The sequence below is a fragment of the Nelumbo nucifera genome, chromosome 6 (assembly GCF_055504915.1).
Source record: "Nelumbo nucifera cultivar China Antique chromosome 6, China Antique-T2T, whole genome shotgun sequence".
Classification (NCBI taxonomy): Eukaryota; Viridiplantae; Streptophyta; class Magnoliopsida; order Proteales; family Nelumbonaceae; genus Nelumbo; species Nelumbo nucifera.
The window spans coordinates 39049181-39066668 of NC_142654.1; the positions used below are offsets into that span (position 1 = coordinate 39049181).

Here is a 17488-nt window from a genome sequence, read left to right on the forward strand (position 1 = left end):
TATTAAAGAAGAAATTCCAATTGCTCTATGAATATGATAGATCATCCATATAATTATAATATATTCAATCATTGTGATCAAGTGATAAAATATAATTAATTATTATTTATTTTTAATTCTAAAAATATAAAAAAACTATTTTTATCAATAACCAGAATTTTAATAATTGATATATAAAAGAGAATACAGCAACCAAGGGAAGGGATAAACTCTCTTAACCCTCCCCAAGGTTAGAAAAGTACAAGCAAAGATTACAAATATGCCCACAATGACCGAGTCCTTCCCACCCCCTATTTAGCTAAGGCGTCAACAAATGAGTTAGTACTCCTTTTAACCCACTGAAGCCTTACGACCATACACCTTGACAGCCACTTAAATTCCCTTTTTTCATTTGCATATTCCCAAAGTTCATTCTCTTCCTTGTTCAGCCATCCACTTGGAGTCACCTTCAATGATTAGGTTTCGAACATTTAATTCTTTTGCTCTTCTTACCCCTTCCAACACAACCAAGACCTCTGCCTTGAGAGAGTCTCCTCCACCCACTGACTCAGAAAAAAGTGCCAAAACCTGTCCATCCGCATTCCTGGAAATGCCTCCAATACCTGAAGGTCCTAGGTTATCTTCACTGCTTCTGTCAAAATTTAATTTAATGAATCCTTCAGCTAGTGGAAACCACGTTGGGGAAGGAGCATCTTTCCTTTGTGTTGATTTCAATTGCTCTATGGTTATGATAGATATATCCATAGATCTAAAACATATCAAGTCTTCATAGGCAGATAAAAAATAGCATTTTCAATTTTTTTGTTATTTTATATTTTTCCCAAAAAATAGTGATTTTGAGTGTAAGAAATGTAGATCAACATAGATTTAAACATTCAAGAAAAAAAGAAATCACAAGATATTATGAAAAATTGAAAAAACTTACCTATTTTTGCCATATTTTTTTCAAATTTTGAAAAATCATCAAAAAACATTAATGATTTACACTTGTTTCTTGCATATTTTTGCATATCTAACACTCTAGGAATAGGGTTTGGAGTTTTAGAGTCATTTTGGGGTTAAAGAAGGTTTATTACAGGGTAAAGAAGCTTTCTTTCCCCCTTCATTTTTTTTTCATTTTTTGTCCGTATCTTTTTCATAGTGTATCGGTCGATACGCCCTAATACACCCCCAATATGGCCCGATACAATGGAAAAGAGACAATACCACTGATTTTCCACCAATATCTCATATCAGAATTTTAAAGATATGATACGATATGCCCGATAAGGGGCGTACCATATCGAAATTTGAAACCTTGATGCTGGGCAATGCTAAGAGCAATGATATAACAACACTTGCCCTTACATAAATTAGTAGGAAGATCAAGGTTAGAGGGTGTTAGGCACCACTTCAAGGGGGTGCGACCTCCTGAGAAAATGGGAGAGATAGAGAGATGGAAAGAGAGAGAGAGAAAGATTGTTCGAATGGTGCAGATCCTCCTTATTTCTTTGGTCTTTTATATTGTACATGTTATCCCATCAAGATCAAGATTTGGTAGTTACATCTTAGTTGTATCTTAACAGTCTGATGTTTGTTTCTTTCCCCACTTGCTTTGTTGCAACCGAATTTGTTGGGTGGCTCTTCTTGTCTTCCATCTAGAGTATACTTGTTGTATTATTATTGCCTTGGCTGCCGTATCTTGGCTCCTAACAAGTCCTCCCATTGGAATCACCTCGTCCCCGAGGAGTGGTTGGGGGTACCTTTGTTTGAGAATTGCACAAGATTCCGATGTGGCATCATGCACTACTATCCTGCCCATTCTACTAAGGCCTGTTGCTGAATTTGCTTCCCCACTTTGATCCAACAACAATCCAAGATGGCTCGTGGTTGTAGTTGTAACGTGCTCATGTCATCAAATTCAGGTAGAATGGTGGAGCTTGTTATGTTGGTTCCCACACATTGTTTAAGGAGAGATACATGCAAAATTGGGTGTATTCACGATGTGCCTGGGAGATTCAATTTATAGGCCACAAGCCAAATATGCTCAGTAATCTAGAATGGCCCATAGAACTTGGGTGATAATTTGTGCCACCCTTTCCAGGCTAGAGAGATAAAAGGGCTAGAGAGGTTTGTCTATATGGATGTAGCTTGAGATATACACACTTCCCAACCTGGAATTCTACCGCTCTATGTTTTTTATCATATCGGGCTTTCATCCAAGCTTTAGTAGCAACTAAAGACTCCATTGTTGGATAGAAAGGAACGGCAGAAGGTCTAGTAGCTAATGGGGTTATGGTAGTGGAGACTATTAGCATTGTCTTTCTTACTACATCCCTTCTTAAATCTTGCTGGAACCAAGTGGGGTGCAACTTCCAACAATTCTCTCATGTATGTTTAGGCTTTTTATTCCACAGTTCCTTTGCAATCTTCACCCAGATATAATTCTTCCTAAAATAAGGCTGCATAGTATTAATCAACTGGGATACTACCATGTAGTTATTTTGCATCCATTTAGAGTGAATGGGGGCCTTAACATCTGGTTTTACCATGTCCCAAATAATATAACCAAGCTTCCCATGACCACCAATAGCAATCATCATGGTCCGAGACCATTCTAATGATAACCAAGTTCACTTGAACTCTGGGATCCAAGAAACCGTTCTGATCACTTCCACTAGGTTCTATTTCCTTTCAAAGACTTTTAAAGGAACACAAATTTGATAGTTCAGACTTAGTCCAAGAAACCCCAATAACACCAGGCCAAGAAAATCAACAATTTGGAAACTTAAAATTAGTCCAAAAGGCCTCAACACCTAAACGATTTCAGAAACAGATCAGTACAACCAAAAAAGATCATGATCCACCACTAGAGCCAACACTGGATTGGTCAAACCAAGAATCCCCTACTGCGGAAAGCAGAAAACTACCAAGAAACCTGATCAATCTTATCCAGGAAGTCCAATAATGCCAATCAATCTCGTAGAGATTAATCTATACTAAAACAGAAACAGTCTTACAGACTGCGTAAACTGCCTACATGAGCTTTAGAGTGGTAGCTCTGATACCAACTTGGTTGCAGCAAGAAAGGTTAAACAGAAACAGCAAAGGCTAAGAGAAGAAAGGAGGAAGAGAGATTCAGAAAGGGAGAAGATAAGGGAGGAAGAAAGAACAAGAGAAGAAAGAGTTTCTAGGTAGAACAGATCACGGTACTCTATTAGAGTCCCACTAGAATTTATAGTAGATCATAAATCAATGTAAAATTACATATGCACCCCTCATAGGGTGGCAGCAATATAAGGCTAAAAATAAAAAAAAAAACATACAAGGCCCATTGGGCCCAATAAGAAAGAATAATTTAAAAGGCTAACAGGCCCACAATAGACATGAAAGAGATAAAAATAAGCCCATCATCAACATACCTCAACAGCAGTTCGGCCTCTTAAAACTCGTTCCTTATCAATTCCCCATGAGAGGCACTCAGGATTGCGCCTTCCCTCTCTATCTGTAAAAAATATGTCAGGATTATTCCGACCAATTTCTGCCACCCAATGGGGCAGAGGAATGCAAACATCATCACCAACATTGCCTCCACATTCATGAAATGACATTACCACCTGCCCCAATCAAAAATTGAAGAATCCAAAAATTAGATCCTATAGGGATTGAAAAAAATATCACTTCTCATATCAAATGTTCACATGTAACAAGGAGCTAATGCACACAGTAGAAAAATGAAAATATTCCTCAGTCTAATATTACACAACAATAATACGAATTGCTTATTCAAGTGGGTCTCTAAGGCTGCTAATAGTCTGGCAGATGCTTTGGCTTGGGATGAGACAGTAAGAGAAGGTTTAATGTGGGATTACCCAGGCCCAGGGTCAGGGATTAAAACGTAAACATTGTTTTTTGTTTGCTACCTAATCCATTGGCTGGTTGTGTATTGATACTCTGGTACTCATCTCCATGCTTGAGGAATGAGGTTTATTAAGGGTTATACATCACCTGCAATTTAAAATCGAGGTCACGCACAATTTGAAAGAGCCGCTTGTAACCACTCCAATTATACTCCTGTGGAGCATGTGCCTCCACAATTCCCCACCAGCAATCAACCATAATGCCATCAACATTAATTGACTTCAGTACTCTTAACTGCTTTAGTAGACCATCTGGATCAACCAGTTCACACTTCATATTAATTACTCCCAGCTGCCAAAAATGATAAGATATGAAAGTAAGCCTTAACAAGTGAAAAGATTTCTTCTTATCATCAGAGTTACAAATTAACCACCACCTCAAATCAAAACCATTTCTCAAAGGTAAGAACTTTGAACACTTTAAGCAAAAGGCAAAGTAAGGAGTTGTTGCAAAATAAACAATCCACTATGCTAAAAAAATCAAATGAGAGAGAGTGAGTGAGTGAGTGAGAGAGACCTCACCGGTAACATTACATAAACTGGAACATAAGGGGTGCCTGCAAAGTCTCGCTCTTGCAACTTCAGAGGTACATCCACTACCTGATTTAGAAAAAGAAACATGTGGCAATGAGAACATAAAGTGATTTGGAAATCCTTCAGTGCAAACCATCCAAATGTTGGTGTAAATCCAAAGTTTAGCACAAATTTGTATTCTACAAGGAGGATAACCATACTCATGCAATTCTGAGCACTCCTCTTTACTTTTAAATTATAAATAAAATTTTGATGCTAGTTGATGACCAAAAAGGTAAAATTGCATGATGTGGGTAAGAATGTGAAAACCAGAAGCAAATTCAAAAATGACCGAAGTTACACCACAGATTGGTGTCACAACTGAATTAGATTTGATGACCTAAGTGTAAATTCCAAATTGCTTTTCTTTTGTTAAGATCATATTGTTGACTTTCTAGCAACTAAAAAAAATTAGGACTATCCCCCCCCCTTGCAGCATCTTTATCCCACATACATGGGATTAACCATATAAATTCTATTTTCCCATTCTAACCTATCAAGAACCATACTGCATAAACCTTAGAGTGATTCTAGGCATCTGTTGAGAGATTTAGGATCATCTATCTCTTTAATATTTTTCTCTTGTGTCTCATAATTTGTAAACTACCTATAGATCATATCCTTGGGATTGACCATATGAGTTCTACATTTCTTCACAGTTGAGTCTTAACCTCTAAGCATCATCTTCTTAGTGCTAAAATTATCACTAAACTAAAACTTTCCAGCCATATAAACCACTTGGTGTTTCTGGATTGGTCAGGTGGAAGTGGAAACTGAGATGGAAAGAAGGAAGGAAAAAAATCAAGGGAGGTGTTCTAAAATGACTATGACCCTGGCCCGGACTCAAAACCCAGGCCCAGGCCCGAAATTAGTTAGTTGGGCTAGGCTGCGATGGAATGATCACCCCTAGTCAAGGCCTATCAAATAACCAATTGTGGTGAACATAAGTGAAACAAAATCATATTTATCTATCAAGAAAAAAGGAAAGTGAACCAAAACACTAATTTTAGGAGTCTACCCCTAATAAACCAGATTCATTTAGGGAGAGAAAATTACAACTGCAAATCCAATGAACTCAACCAGGTAACCATGACCAAACCGCAGCCTTAGTCTTTAACTTACCTACAAAGAGTTGAAGCTGCCCTACATCATCTTGCCATCTGAAACTGCTGATTCAGAAATTCATAGGAAAAAAGATACGTTTCCAAGGGCTCTCTAGACTTCTATAGTTATTTCCTACCTATGCAAATAATGGGATATTTTTTATCAGTAACAATGATAAAAGAGATTTTATAAATGAAATTGGTAAAAAAGGTAGAAAAGCCTACTCTTCAGAATAATTCAAAAGCAGGCTACTCTACAACCAGCATAGGCTTCCATACAAACAGAAAACTAGAGAAAACCCAGTCTCTAGCCCCACAATTTTGTTACAGTATTCCATTCTGCCATTCTTGGATTACATTCACACAGACATGCACATATACAAGGACAAAGGGATAGCTGAACGAACATAGAAGATTAGATGTACAAGAAAGACATTGCACATCAAATGAAGGGTATATACTCCTAAAATGTTCCAAAGCAAGCACGCAGTGATGGAAATAAGAGTTGTGCCAGGCCAAACTTTCAAAGTTTCAACTAAGCTATTCAACAGTTTGATCCATTTCTTATATATTCCATTTTTCTAATCCTTTTACTAAAACGTAACTCGGCCACTTTAGAATTTAGAACCATTCAAATAAAAGCTGACACATGTTGAATGATACCAAACTAAAAATGGCAACGAATTAAGATTCGAAATTAAACTCATAGACAGTTAAGCAGTGTTTATTATGAAATTTCAAATAAAAGAATAAAATAAAAAATCAGAACAAGGACTTGTGCTTGCACAGTTGTACCTGATCACCGTCAACAGTGTCCGCACCACTACCGAGAAGAGAATTCTCAATCCTCTGTCCTTTATCTCCCACCATGCCAAGCGTTCTAGACCGAGTAGAGGATGACCTCTGGTAAGGCAATGAAGTTGGCATGAACACACTCTTCATACGACCGGAGCGATAATCCACTGTACTGTGGAACCCAGATGAGACTCCTTTCGTGGAAGCTGGCGGAGTCTGTACCGGCATCATGTGCGACGACGAAGTTGCGGCCGCATTAGAAGGGGCACCAGCAGGCCTTGCACCCTGAAAATTTTGAATAGATAAAATCCCCATTTGGGTTTTTTTCGGACTTCCTAGACTAGAAATGGAGATCACAAGCTGAATTTAGCATTCTCAAGTCAACTTGAAAACAATCGCGCGCGCACAACAAACACACAGATAAATGGGTCGAGAGAGGTGGCCGGGAAAGAAATCCGTGACAGGAGCTGTCAGATTTGAGACTGCAACTCCAGCTTCAAATCTGCATAGCAGGTTCCATGATCTGGGTGATCGCATGAAACCGTTATAACCGTTTGATGCATAGACGTCATTTCGAATGATATCCCAACAAACGTCCCAACAATTCACTAATGTGCCGCTTTGCTGGGAGAATATCGGAAAGACAGCATGGAATGGGATCTTCTGTTCTGCCAACAGAACACGTTCCAACATCTAACCCTCTACCAACTTAGTGACGGGATATTCTCCTCACAAATGGGCGCCTCACAGGCACATCCACCATGGTCATTTCGAATGATATCCCAACAAACGTCCCAACAATTCACTAATGTGCCGCTTTGCTGGGAGAAGATTAGAAAGACAGCATGGGATGGGATCTTCTGTTCTGTCAATAAAACACACTCCAACATCCAACCCTCTACCAATTTAGTGACGGGATCTGCTCCTCACAAATGGGCGCCTCCACATCCACCGCATTGGGAACATCTCCCATAATAACTAATAAGTATGGGAGATATTCTCAATGCATAATAGGATATGCGTGTTAGACGCCTCACAAGCGCCAGATGTGTGGAATAGATCCGGTCTCATTACGAACTTGATGTAACACCGCAGATCTCATTAAACATGAACCCACCATAAAGTGGGATCCACCGCCATGTATGAGATGTGCGGTGTGAGATTATATTGGTAGAGTGTTGGAAGATGTTATGTTGGCAGATGATCCGGACTCATCAAATACTGGGTCCGAGAGGTGGCGTGTCTCGCAGCTAAAAACTCAGCTTGCACCGAACCGAAGCGATTTCAAGGAACTTGACGCTACTCCAAACGGCATCTAAAACCTCATGAAAATTCCACTAAATTGGGATCTTTCATCTCCGATGTTCCATTAACTTGTCCACAGAAAAACAATTCCAATCGGATGGTTATAAGTAAGTTTCTACTTCTATAGCATTCCATCACATCAAAGTTCGTGATAGATGATGCTACGAGAGGGGAGACTCTGAGATTTGCTGGTCAACACAAAACATTTCATTCATCAAAATCCAGTAAGCAAAGAGAAAGTGTCCGAACTCCGAAGAGGTCGGTGACTCGGTGGAGCCGTAGAAGCAGAAGGAGCCAGTAGAAATTCAATTCGAAGTTTCGATTTTCGAACAATAAAAAAAAAAAAAGAACAGAGAGAGAGAAGGCTTCGCTGAAACAAAGGCAGATATGTATCCATATAAAAAGAGTAAGGGGGCGAGAGAGAGCTAGAAGAAGGCACCTGATTTCTAGACGGAAAGGTGGTTCCGTCTGGAAGGACGATCCAGCCAGCCTCTCGCGCCAGAGCAGCTATCACATCGTTAATGTCAGCTCTAACTCTGAGGTTATAGTTGCCGTGCCTGCGGAGTCCTGCCAAGATCCTTGCTGTGATCGATCTCCGGTGCCGCTCTCGTAGCTTTGTTCGTTCTTTCTCCTCTTTTGGTCGACACCTTCGAACCCCACCGGAGGCAGACAGTTGCTCTTGATGTTGTTGTTGAAACTGACTTGTGCTGTTTGGTTCAATTCCTTCATCCGCGACGGCCATTTCGTTCGCGCTGTTCGCTTTCTTCCCTTCATCGTCTTCGTCTTCATCGACGTCTTCTTTTACTCCCATTTCCATTTCTTCATCATCTTCTTCGCTTGTTCCCCCTAATTTCTCCATCTCTTGGGTCATGGTACCTATTTTTCTGTTTCTTTTCTCTCCTTTTCTTTTATTTTCTTTTTTAAAATGATAAAACTATAATTCCTGACCTTTATTTTCTTTTTGAAATGCCAAAACTATAATTCCTTACCTTCTTCGCATAATTTGTTTCTGTCAAATAGCGATTATGCTACGCTGCTGTCCAGATCTGAGCAACTCCATTCATTTTAAGGCTCTGAGGAATTGCTGCAGACTCTGGTGTCAGCTCAATAAAAAGTGATTGTCTATTTCCTGAGTGAAATTTGGAAGATTATGTATTAATTTTGCTGGTGATCTTGACTTTTTCTGCCGCCTTATTTCGAACTGCGTATGGATTGGATTTCGTTTAGACAAAGAAATTGAAGAAAAAGGTAAAATTAAATTAAACCCTTTATAATTTGAATAAATTTGAGCTTTCCGATGTTACCTTCTCTATTATCTTGTCGACTGGAAAACTACATCCCGATTCATTCGCGCCATCCGCCTAAGAAGTCATGGAAATCTGAATCGCTTTGCAGCTTTTCTTTCAAGTTTAGACGGTGAATGCTCACTTCAACACGTCGCTCTCTCCTCTCTGTCAATACTTAGGGTTTCCCCTTGAATCAGAACTAATTGAATCCTTGACAACCTCACTTTCTACTTTCCCATAGATGCGGACATTTACGGCGAAGTCACCTAACAAAATCTCACCTTTCTCGACCAATATCAGATTTCCTGGCGAGCTTTAGAAATTCCTAGGCCTTCTCCGGTGGAATTGAAACCTTTTTCCGGTGAATTGTCTCGAAACTGGAAGTTCTCCGGCGTGTATAAACAGATCTGTTACAGATTTGACTATTGGAGGTTTTTATTTGGTTTTCAATGGATCGGATTTGTGACTTCCGGCGAGTTTCCGGCGATCGGAGAAAGAGTTCATGGGAAGCTGCGGATTCTAGGGTTTCACGCGTGTGCGGCCACTTGCTTGAGTTTATGCTAACACGAATGAAGAGCATCGGCAAAGAGAAATAATCGAACGGCCGTGCGAACGACACGTGTCACACGTGCCGATGGTGTGGATTACGCACGCGGGTTTAGAGGGCGTCGTCTGCCGAGGGCACTTAGTTCGTGAACCAACAGATTCGTGTTAATATCTGTAGGAGCTGTGGAAACTGGAAAGAATCCGATCTTATTTCGTCGAATTCGGATCAGATCGAATTTGGATCACCCCTTTATTCGATTCGATATATGTTATATATATTATTTATATTGTATTTTTATAAATTTGTTATACTATTTATTTTTTATAAAAAGTATGTATATATAATGAAATAATTAAAAAGTATTTGTATTTTTTTATTTTTTCTTTATTTAAATTGGTATATTTTATTTTATTCTTAATAATTTATTAATTTTTAAAGAAAACAAGTCAGATCAGATCCAAAGATTTGATATACCGATAGGATTCGAATTCAAGTCAAGGCTTATTAGATTCGATCTAATCCGATCTTATTCGACATGAACAATGTCAGATTGGATTCAAACATATCCTAATTCAAATCTGATCCGGTCCATTTGCATCCTACAGGAAAGCAATCTGATACATATTTTCGCTTCATGTCCAATTGTCCTAACTAGTAGTGTTTTACCTAAAAGTTCAAGACTCAATCCAACATCCGGTCCAATTATCTCAAATTCGGATGATGTATATATAATTGAATCAGATTCAGATGTTACAATTTACATCCGATTAATAATCAAATTTGGATTTGACCCATCCAATCCGATTATAATATAACATTTATTAATTTTTAATATAAGTTTTACATAATTATATTTAAAATTATAAAAAAGATATTCTATATATTATATTATATGTGAATTTATGTATATAATAAATTTAGTGTGTTATATTTATATTAATTTATTATATAAAGTTTAAAAAAAATAAATAAATTTTCAATATTTCTGATATATTAGAAAATTTGTAGTGGAATCGGATTAAATCTGAATCCGATCCGAGTCTGTTAGGATTCAGATTCGAATCCAAGTCTTTAAATCCGATCAAATTCGGATGTATGCTATCAATAAATGGATGGGATGTGGATTTTGCTGCATCCGATCCGATTACAGCCCTACACACTAGTATGAAAATATTATAATTTAGGGTAAATTGCTGAAACATTCACTCAAGTATTTTATGATTGTTGAAACCTCCTTTAAAGTTTAGTAATTGCAATCATCAATCACCTCCCTTTAAAGCTAGACCCCCTTTGTTAGAATCCTCTAGACACAAAAAATGTTAAAAATACGCATGCAATTATTGTTAGTTTCTACCAAAAAAAGAATACAAATTTTGTGAAGAACAAAAAAATAATAGAGTTTAAAGTTGTAGCTTTACCTTTGAGCGACTAATAAGAATGGTAAATTTGGAAAATAATTCAATTTTGAAAAGAGATTGGAACGTAGGGGTGTAAACGGATTGAATTCGAATCAGATCAGGCAATATTTGAATTCGAATCCAATTAAAAAATTCAATATCCGAATTTGATTCGATATCGGACGAATATTGAAAATTAATATCCAAATTCGAATCCGATTAAATATTCGAATATTCGATTCGATTTGAATTCGACTAATTATTTATTTTAGGTAATTAATAAATATATAAAATAAATATTTTACTTATATAAAGTATATAAATATATAAATTATTTATATAATTTAATTATTATATATATAAATTATATAAAACATTTAAAAATTTTATATATTATATATTAGAATTAAATAATTGATCGAATTCAAATATTTATCGAATCGAATCAGGTCATATCCGAATTTGAATCCGATTATCTATTTAGTATGAATAGGATATCCGAATTCGACCGATTAGATATTCGAAATATTCGAATCTGATTCAATTATGTCTAATCTCGATTTCAAAATCGGATTTTCGAATACCATTGACACCCCTATTGGAACAGTTTGAGGTAACGAATGATAAGAAGAGAAAATTTGAAAAATAAACATTTTGATAAAATGTAATTAGATGGGTATTTAGGGCATTTTTATGCCTCTTGTTAAAAGATTCTGATAAAAAGGTCTACTTGCAAATGTATTGGAAAGTTCAGGGGAGGTGATTGTAACTACCAAACTTTAGGAGAAGATTCAACTACATTCAGAAACTATAAGGAAGGATTTAGCAATTTACCCTTTAATTTATTTACTCTCTTTCCCTCTTCATATGGACTCTATGAGTTTACACTTTACCCATTCAATTTAATAGTATGATCAAAGATCGAATAGAATACATATTACTTTTTTATATATAGTGATTATATTTTTTATGTAATTGCCTACTCTTTAAAAATTACCTTAAAATACCCTTAAGTTTTTTTTTTCTAACAATTGACTAAATCCTTCCATATCGTTAGTCTTCATTAATGGCAATATGAGAAAGACTAATATATCCATCATTCTTCTTTAAACTTTCAAATTACAATATTTGATAACATCTTGTTGGTCTTCTCCTCATGGCAAATTTTCTTTGTTTGGCATAGCTTTCTAATAGATAGAGATGTCCAATGAAATTATTTGTGGAGAGAGATTGGGCCAAATGGGCCCTAGCCCATTAGTGTCTTTCTTATTAATTCTTTCTTGTTATGTTTTCTTTATTGGGCCTTTTCTTTATGGGCCTTTAGCTCTTGTTTATGTTTTCTAAGTATAGTGCTGATGTGGACGCCTACTTAAGGGCAATCTTGTAAATTATGTAACTTAAGCAAGTTTATTAAAAGATTAGTGAGAGAAAGATGAGATTATCGAACTCCTCCTTTCTTTTTCCTTTCTTCTCCAATCTTCCTCCTTCGTCTTGTTGTCTGCTTCTTCTTCCCTAATTTTGTTTGCTTTATTTTGAAATATTCTACAAATTTTATTGGTTTGAATCACATCTTGGTATCAGAGCAGGTTTTCCTTCCGTTTTTCCTTTTTTCTTTTTTTTCCATACACCTTTTTTTCTAATCGAAAGGTGTATGGAGAGATAAATTGTTGATTATTCAGAGATCTTGTTTTTCTAGTTGGTAGAGGGTTTGGAGAGTCAAAATCTGGTCGAAGATTGCCAAGAAAGTGGGATTGCAAACTTTTTTCCCAAAACCCTAGCCGACTAGAGAATTTCCAGTTATGGGTTCAAGAGGCTGTTTGGGTGTGGCACTTAAGGTTTGGAGGGTTCCCTTTTATCTCCAAAGTGGGCAGCTGTAGTTGGAAGTGGTATGGATAGCTCTGGTTTGAGCGGCTACCTCTTCTCTCTTTCTCCCCGGAGGGCAGGTACGGTGAAACCCTAGTTTTGGGGATTTTGAGTGCTTGACTGACCTTAGTTAGGTCTATAAAGGTTAAAAACATTATTTTTTTTCGTTTGATTGATGGAGCATTTTGAAAGTGAGGTGAAGCAGATCCCGGTGTCGGGGGTTGGTCCCGTAGATTCCTTTTCGACAAGAGTGACTACAATTAAACTTGACGGAACAAATTACCTCTCTTGGGCACATTCTATTAAGATCCATGTCTGTAGTAGAGGTAAACTAGGGTTTCTAACGGGTAGTAAAGCAATGTCGGATGAGTTTGACCCTACATATGAGAAATGGATGCAGAATAACTACACAATTATTGGGTGGTTGGTAAATTCTATGCAACCCCATATAAGTTAACACTATCTGTAGATGACGTCAGCCAAGGAGATTCGGGATAGTGTGACAAAGACATACTCTCAAAAATTAAATGTTGCAAGGGCTTACAAACTAAAGAGTGATGTGAAGAATTTAAGACGGGGAAGAAGAGTGTGGCTGTCTATTATTCGATGTTGAAGTCACTATGGCAGAAGTTGGATGTTCTGGAAGCATTTGTATGGAAAAGCACCAAAGATGTCGAAACTTTCAAGAAATTTGTGGAAAGAAACAAGGTGTTTGAGTTCATTTCAGGACTCAATCTTGAATTTGATATTACAAGGCAAAATATCTTGGCCAAGGATGAAGTGTCACTTGCACAGGCATACTCTATGGTGAGCAGTGAAGAAAACTGGCGACAAGTATAGCTACAGACCCCACCTCCTTTAGAACATTTTGCACATGCTGGAATAAAACCAAAGGGGCTAAATGAGAAAAAGGAGGTGATACGTGAATACTGCAAGAAGCCAAAACATACTAAGGATTCTTGTTGGAAGCTTCATCCAGATCTTCTTACTGAGAGGTTTCGAAACAACAACAGCTTTAAGAAGGGTGGCCAGTCTGAAAACCCAAGAATGAAAATGTTGCCACAGTGTTTGAATGTGAAGAAAAATCTGTTGTGGAATTGTTGGCAATAGTGAAGGCAGAATTTGAGAGATATGAGAAGCTAATAAATCACTTGGAGTCTACTATTGCATCTTCCTCCTCAAGAACCCCCTCTACGTCCGCTTTTGCCTATTCAGGTATTCGTGTTTTTGCAAATCATGCTACAGTCTCAGGTAATCATAGAATTCCTTGGATCATAGATTCTAGTGCATCAGACCATATGACTAGCCTACCCAACCTTTTTTGTTCGTACCAGCTCCTCTTGGGTAGAGAGAAGATTTCTCTTGCCAATGGGTCTCTTGCTCCCATCTCTGGCAAGGGGAATATTAAAGCCTCTGATTCACTTGTATTATCCTTTATCCTTCATGTTCCCAAACTTAGCACTAACCTTTTATCTGTTAGTAGTTTAACAAAATCAATGAACCGCAGCATAAACTTCTTTCCTACTTATTGTGTTTATTAGGACCTGAAGTCTCAGAGAACGATTTGGAGTGGCCATGAGGCGAATGGGATATATACTTGTTGGATGTCTTTGATCAAAGTCCTGGATTACCTAGTGGAGTTGCTTTGGAGTCTGTTTTATCAGAGTTCGTTAATAGATTCATGACATGTCATTTCAGATTTGGTCATTTGTCTTTTTTAGCTTTAAGTCATTTGTTTCCAGAAATGTTTAAGGGAATATCCCTATTGAGTCTTCATTGTGAGTCATGCGAACTTACTAAACATTGTAAACAATCTTTTTCAATGAGTAATAAAAGATCTATTTCTCCTTTCCAGATTGTGCACTCTAATGTGTGGGGGCCATATCATTTACCTGCTATGGGGGGCTACAAGTATTTCATTCTTTTCATTGATGATTTCTCTCGTTACACATGGATTTATCTTCTGAAATCCCGAGATGAAGTACCATATTGTACAAAAGTTTCATGAACTTATACTTATCTAGTTTAACACTCGGATCAAAATTCTCTGATCTTATAATGCAAAAGAATATTTTGAGAAGAGTCTCTCCTCCTACTTTGATACCTTGGGAGTTATTCATCGGAGTTTTTGTTCCTACATCCTCAACAAAATGGAGTGGCGGAAAGGAAAAACCGGCATGTGGTGAAGTTGCAAGGAGCCTTCTTTTTGCTTCCCTTGTTCTTGTTAAGTTTTGGGGTGATGATGTTTTTACAGCTACATACTTGATAAACCGAATGCCTTCTTGGGTTCTGAGGTTTAAAACTCTCTTTAGCTTGCTTTTCCCAAATGATGATATGTTTTCTCTTCCTCTCAAGGTGTTTGGGTGCACTTGCTATGTCCATGTTATAGTCATCAAAGACATAAATTTGAGCCTAAAGCACACGAGTGTGTCTTTTTGGGATATGTCTCCACACATAAAGGGTATTGTTTTTTTAATCCAGTTCGTAGCACTCGCTTTGCTTCTAGAGATATCACATTTGTAGAGTTTGTTCCTTTGGTACTTCACTTGAAGGGGAGCATTCAGACGAGTTGTTTGCATTGTCACCATTTGTTCCTCTTCCAATTCCCATCGAATCTTCTATAGAGTCTCCTCTAATCGAGTCATCTATCCCTACTCCCCCTCCTCCTCCTACTTACCCCCTACTACTTTTCATTCCCATCCTATTATCCAGAAGTGGTACCAAAGATAAAGACTTAGAGACATGCAAGTTGTTTCCACGCCTTTAGGTGTGCCTCTTGCTCCTTCCACCACTATTGAGATAACAGGTCAATCCTCTTCTACCACTTCGGATACCTTCCCTGACCTTGATCTCTCTATTGCCCTTCGCAAAGGAAAACGGTAATGCACAACTCATTGTATTTCCAAACACCTATCATACAGCTCATTGCTTTTGGGTACACACAAACTCAGTCGGATCATACTTTGTTTGTTAAGAGGAGAGATTCCTTAGTGACCCTCTTAATTGTCTATGTTGATGATATTGTGGTTACAGGAAATGATACTCGGGAAGTTGTTCATCTCAAGAGTTTTCTTAACACTGAGTTTGAAATTAAAGACTTGGGAGAATTCAAATATTTCTTGGGAATTGAAGTTACCAAATCTAAGGATGGTATCTTAATTTCTTAACGAAAGTATGTTCTTAATCTTCTTGTAAAGACTGGGAAACTGGGGGCTCGACCTGTTTCTACTCCTATTGGCCTAAATCATAAGTTGTTAGCCACTGAAGGTGAACTATTGCTTGATAAGGGGGTGTTCCAGAGATTGGTTGGGAAGTTACTTTACCTTTGCATGACTCGGCTAGATATTTCCTATGCGGTTAGAGTAATAAGCCAGTTTATGCATTCACTTAGAGATACACATTTAGCAACTATTGAGAGAGTTATGTGCTATCTAAAAGGGACTCCAGGGAAAGGTATCTTGTTTGCTAACATGGACACATGAAGCTAGAAGCATACACTGATGTTGACTATGCTAGATGTATTGATGATAGGAGGTCTACTTCAGGTTACTATGCAATAGTAGTAGGGAATATTGTATCAGGGAGGAGTAAGAAGTAGTTTGTAGTGGCAAGATCTTCAACTGAAGCAGAGTACAACACAATGGTACATGGAGTTTCTGAACTTTTGTGGTTGATATCACTTTTAGATGAATTGGGTATAGACTCTGAGAAGCCAATGATGTTATATTGTGACAACCATGCTGCTATCAACATTGCACACAATCCTGTTCAACATGATAGAACTAAACACATTGAAGTTGACAGGCATTTTATACGAGAAAGAGTTGCCTTAGGAGAAGTCTATCTACTATTTGTTGCTTTTGAAGAACAGTTGACTGATGTTTTGACAAAAGTTGTTCCTAAAGGAAAGTTGGTTTATTATATAAGCAAGCTGGGCATGATGGATATCTATGCTCAGCTTGAGGGGGAGTGTAGAGAGACTAGGCCGAATGGGCCCTAGCCCATTAGTGTCTCTCTTATTAGTTTTTTCTTGTTATGTTTTCTTATTGGGCCTTTACCTCTTGTTTGTGTTTTCTAAGTATAGTGCTGATGTGGACGCCTACTTAAAGGCAATCTTGTAAATTATGTAACTTAAGCAAGTTTATTAAAAGATTAGTGGGAGAAAGAGGAGATTATCGAACTCCTCCTTTCTTTCTCCTTTCTTCTCCAATCTTTCTCCTTGTTGTCTCCTTCTTCTTCCCTAATTTCTTGTGCTTTATTCAGAAATATTCTACTAATTTTATTGGTTTGAATCACATCTATTTGCTACCCAAAAACTAGATGGGATCATTTCCTTTCTCTATTGCTGCAAAGATCTCTGAACAAGTGAACAAGAGATCGTCTCCCACCCAAAAACTAGATATTGAGGATGCCATTTTAACTCTACCTAGCTCAATGTCCATTTGTGTTATTGACTTTCAAACGAGTAAAGGTTGAAGGTTGTGATTTTGTCTACAAGGTGGATGTTGAATTTTATTTTGAAAATGTCAAGAATAATAGAGGGAAAAAGCGACCACAAAATGGTAATATTGGGTTTTAAAAAATTCTATATGTCACATGGTGTCACATATGAATGGATTGTGATGGAACACTAATGGATGCTAATGGCAGGGGAGGATTTAGTCAATTATCAAAAAACTTGGGGACACTTTAAGACGATATCTAAATAGTAGGGGTAAAA

At 37.5% G+C, this 17488-nt stretch overlaps 1 protein-coding gene across 3 annotated transcripts in view; it reads right to left on the reverse strand.

Moving 5' to 3' along the window:
- LOC104586384 (beta-amylase 2, chloroplastic-like) overlaps positions 1-9842 on the reverse strand; it is a 57905-nt gene extending 48063 nt beyond the window's left edge. For 2 of the 3 annotated variants that reach the window (XR_733447.3, XM_010243599.3), the window contains exons 1-6: positions 8980-9833; positions 8115-8876; positions 6371-6655; positions 4422-4499; positions 3988-4191; positions 3402-3596 (exon numbers count right to left, since the gene is read on the reverse strand). Coding sequence is in view for 2 of the 3 variants with exons in the window: in XM_010243599.3 (XP_010241901.1) it covers positions 3402-3596; positions 3988-4191; positions 4422-4499; positions 6371-6655; positions 8115-8546 (1194 nt within the window). In the remaining variant the exon portion in view is untranslated. Of the gene's footprint in view, positions 1-3401; positions 3597-3987; positions 4192-4421; positions 4500-6370; positions 6656-8114; positions 8877-8979 lie in introns of all 3 variants that reach the window. The other variant, XM_088889509.1, reaches the window with a different exon arrangement.
- Positions 9843-17488: the final 7646 nt, after the last annotated feature.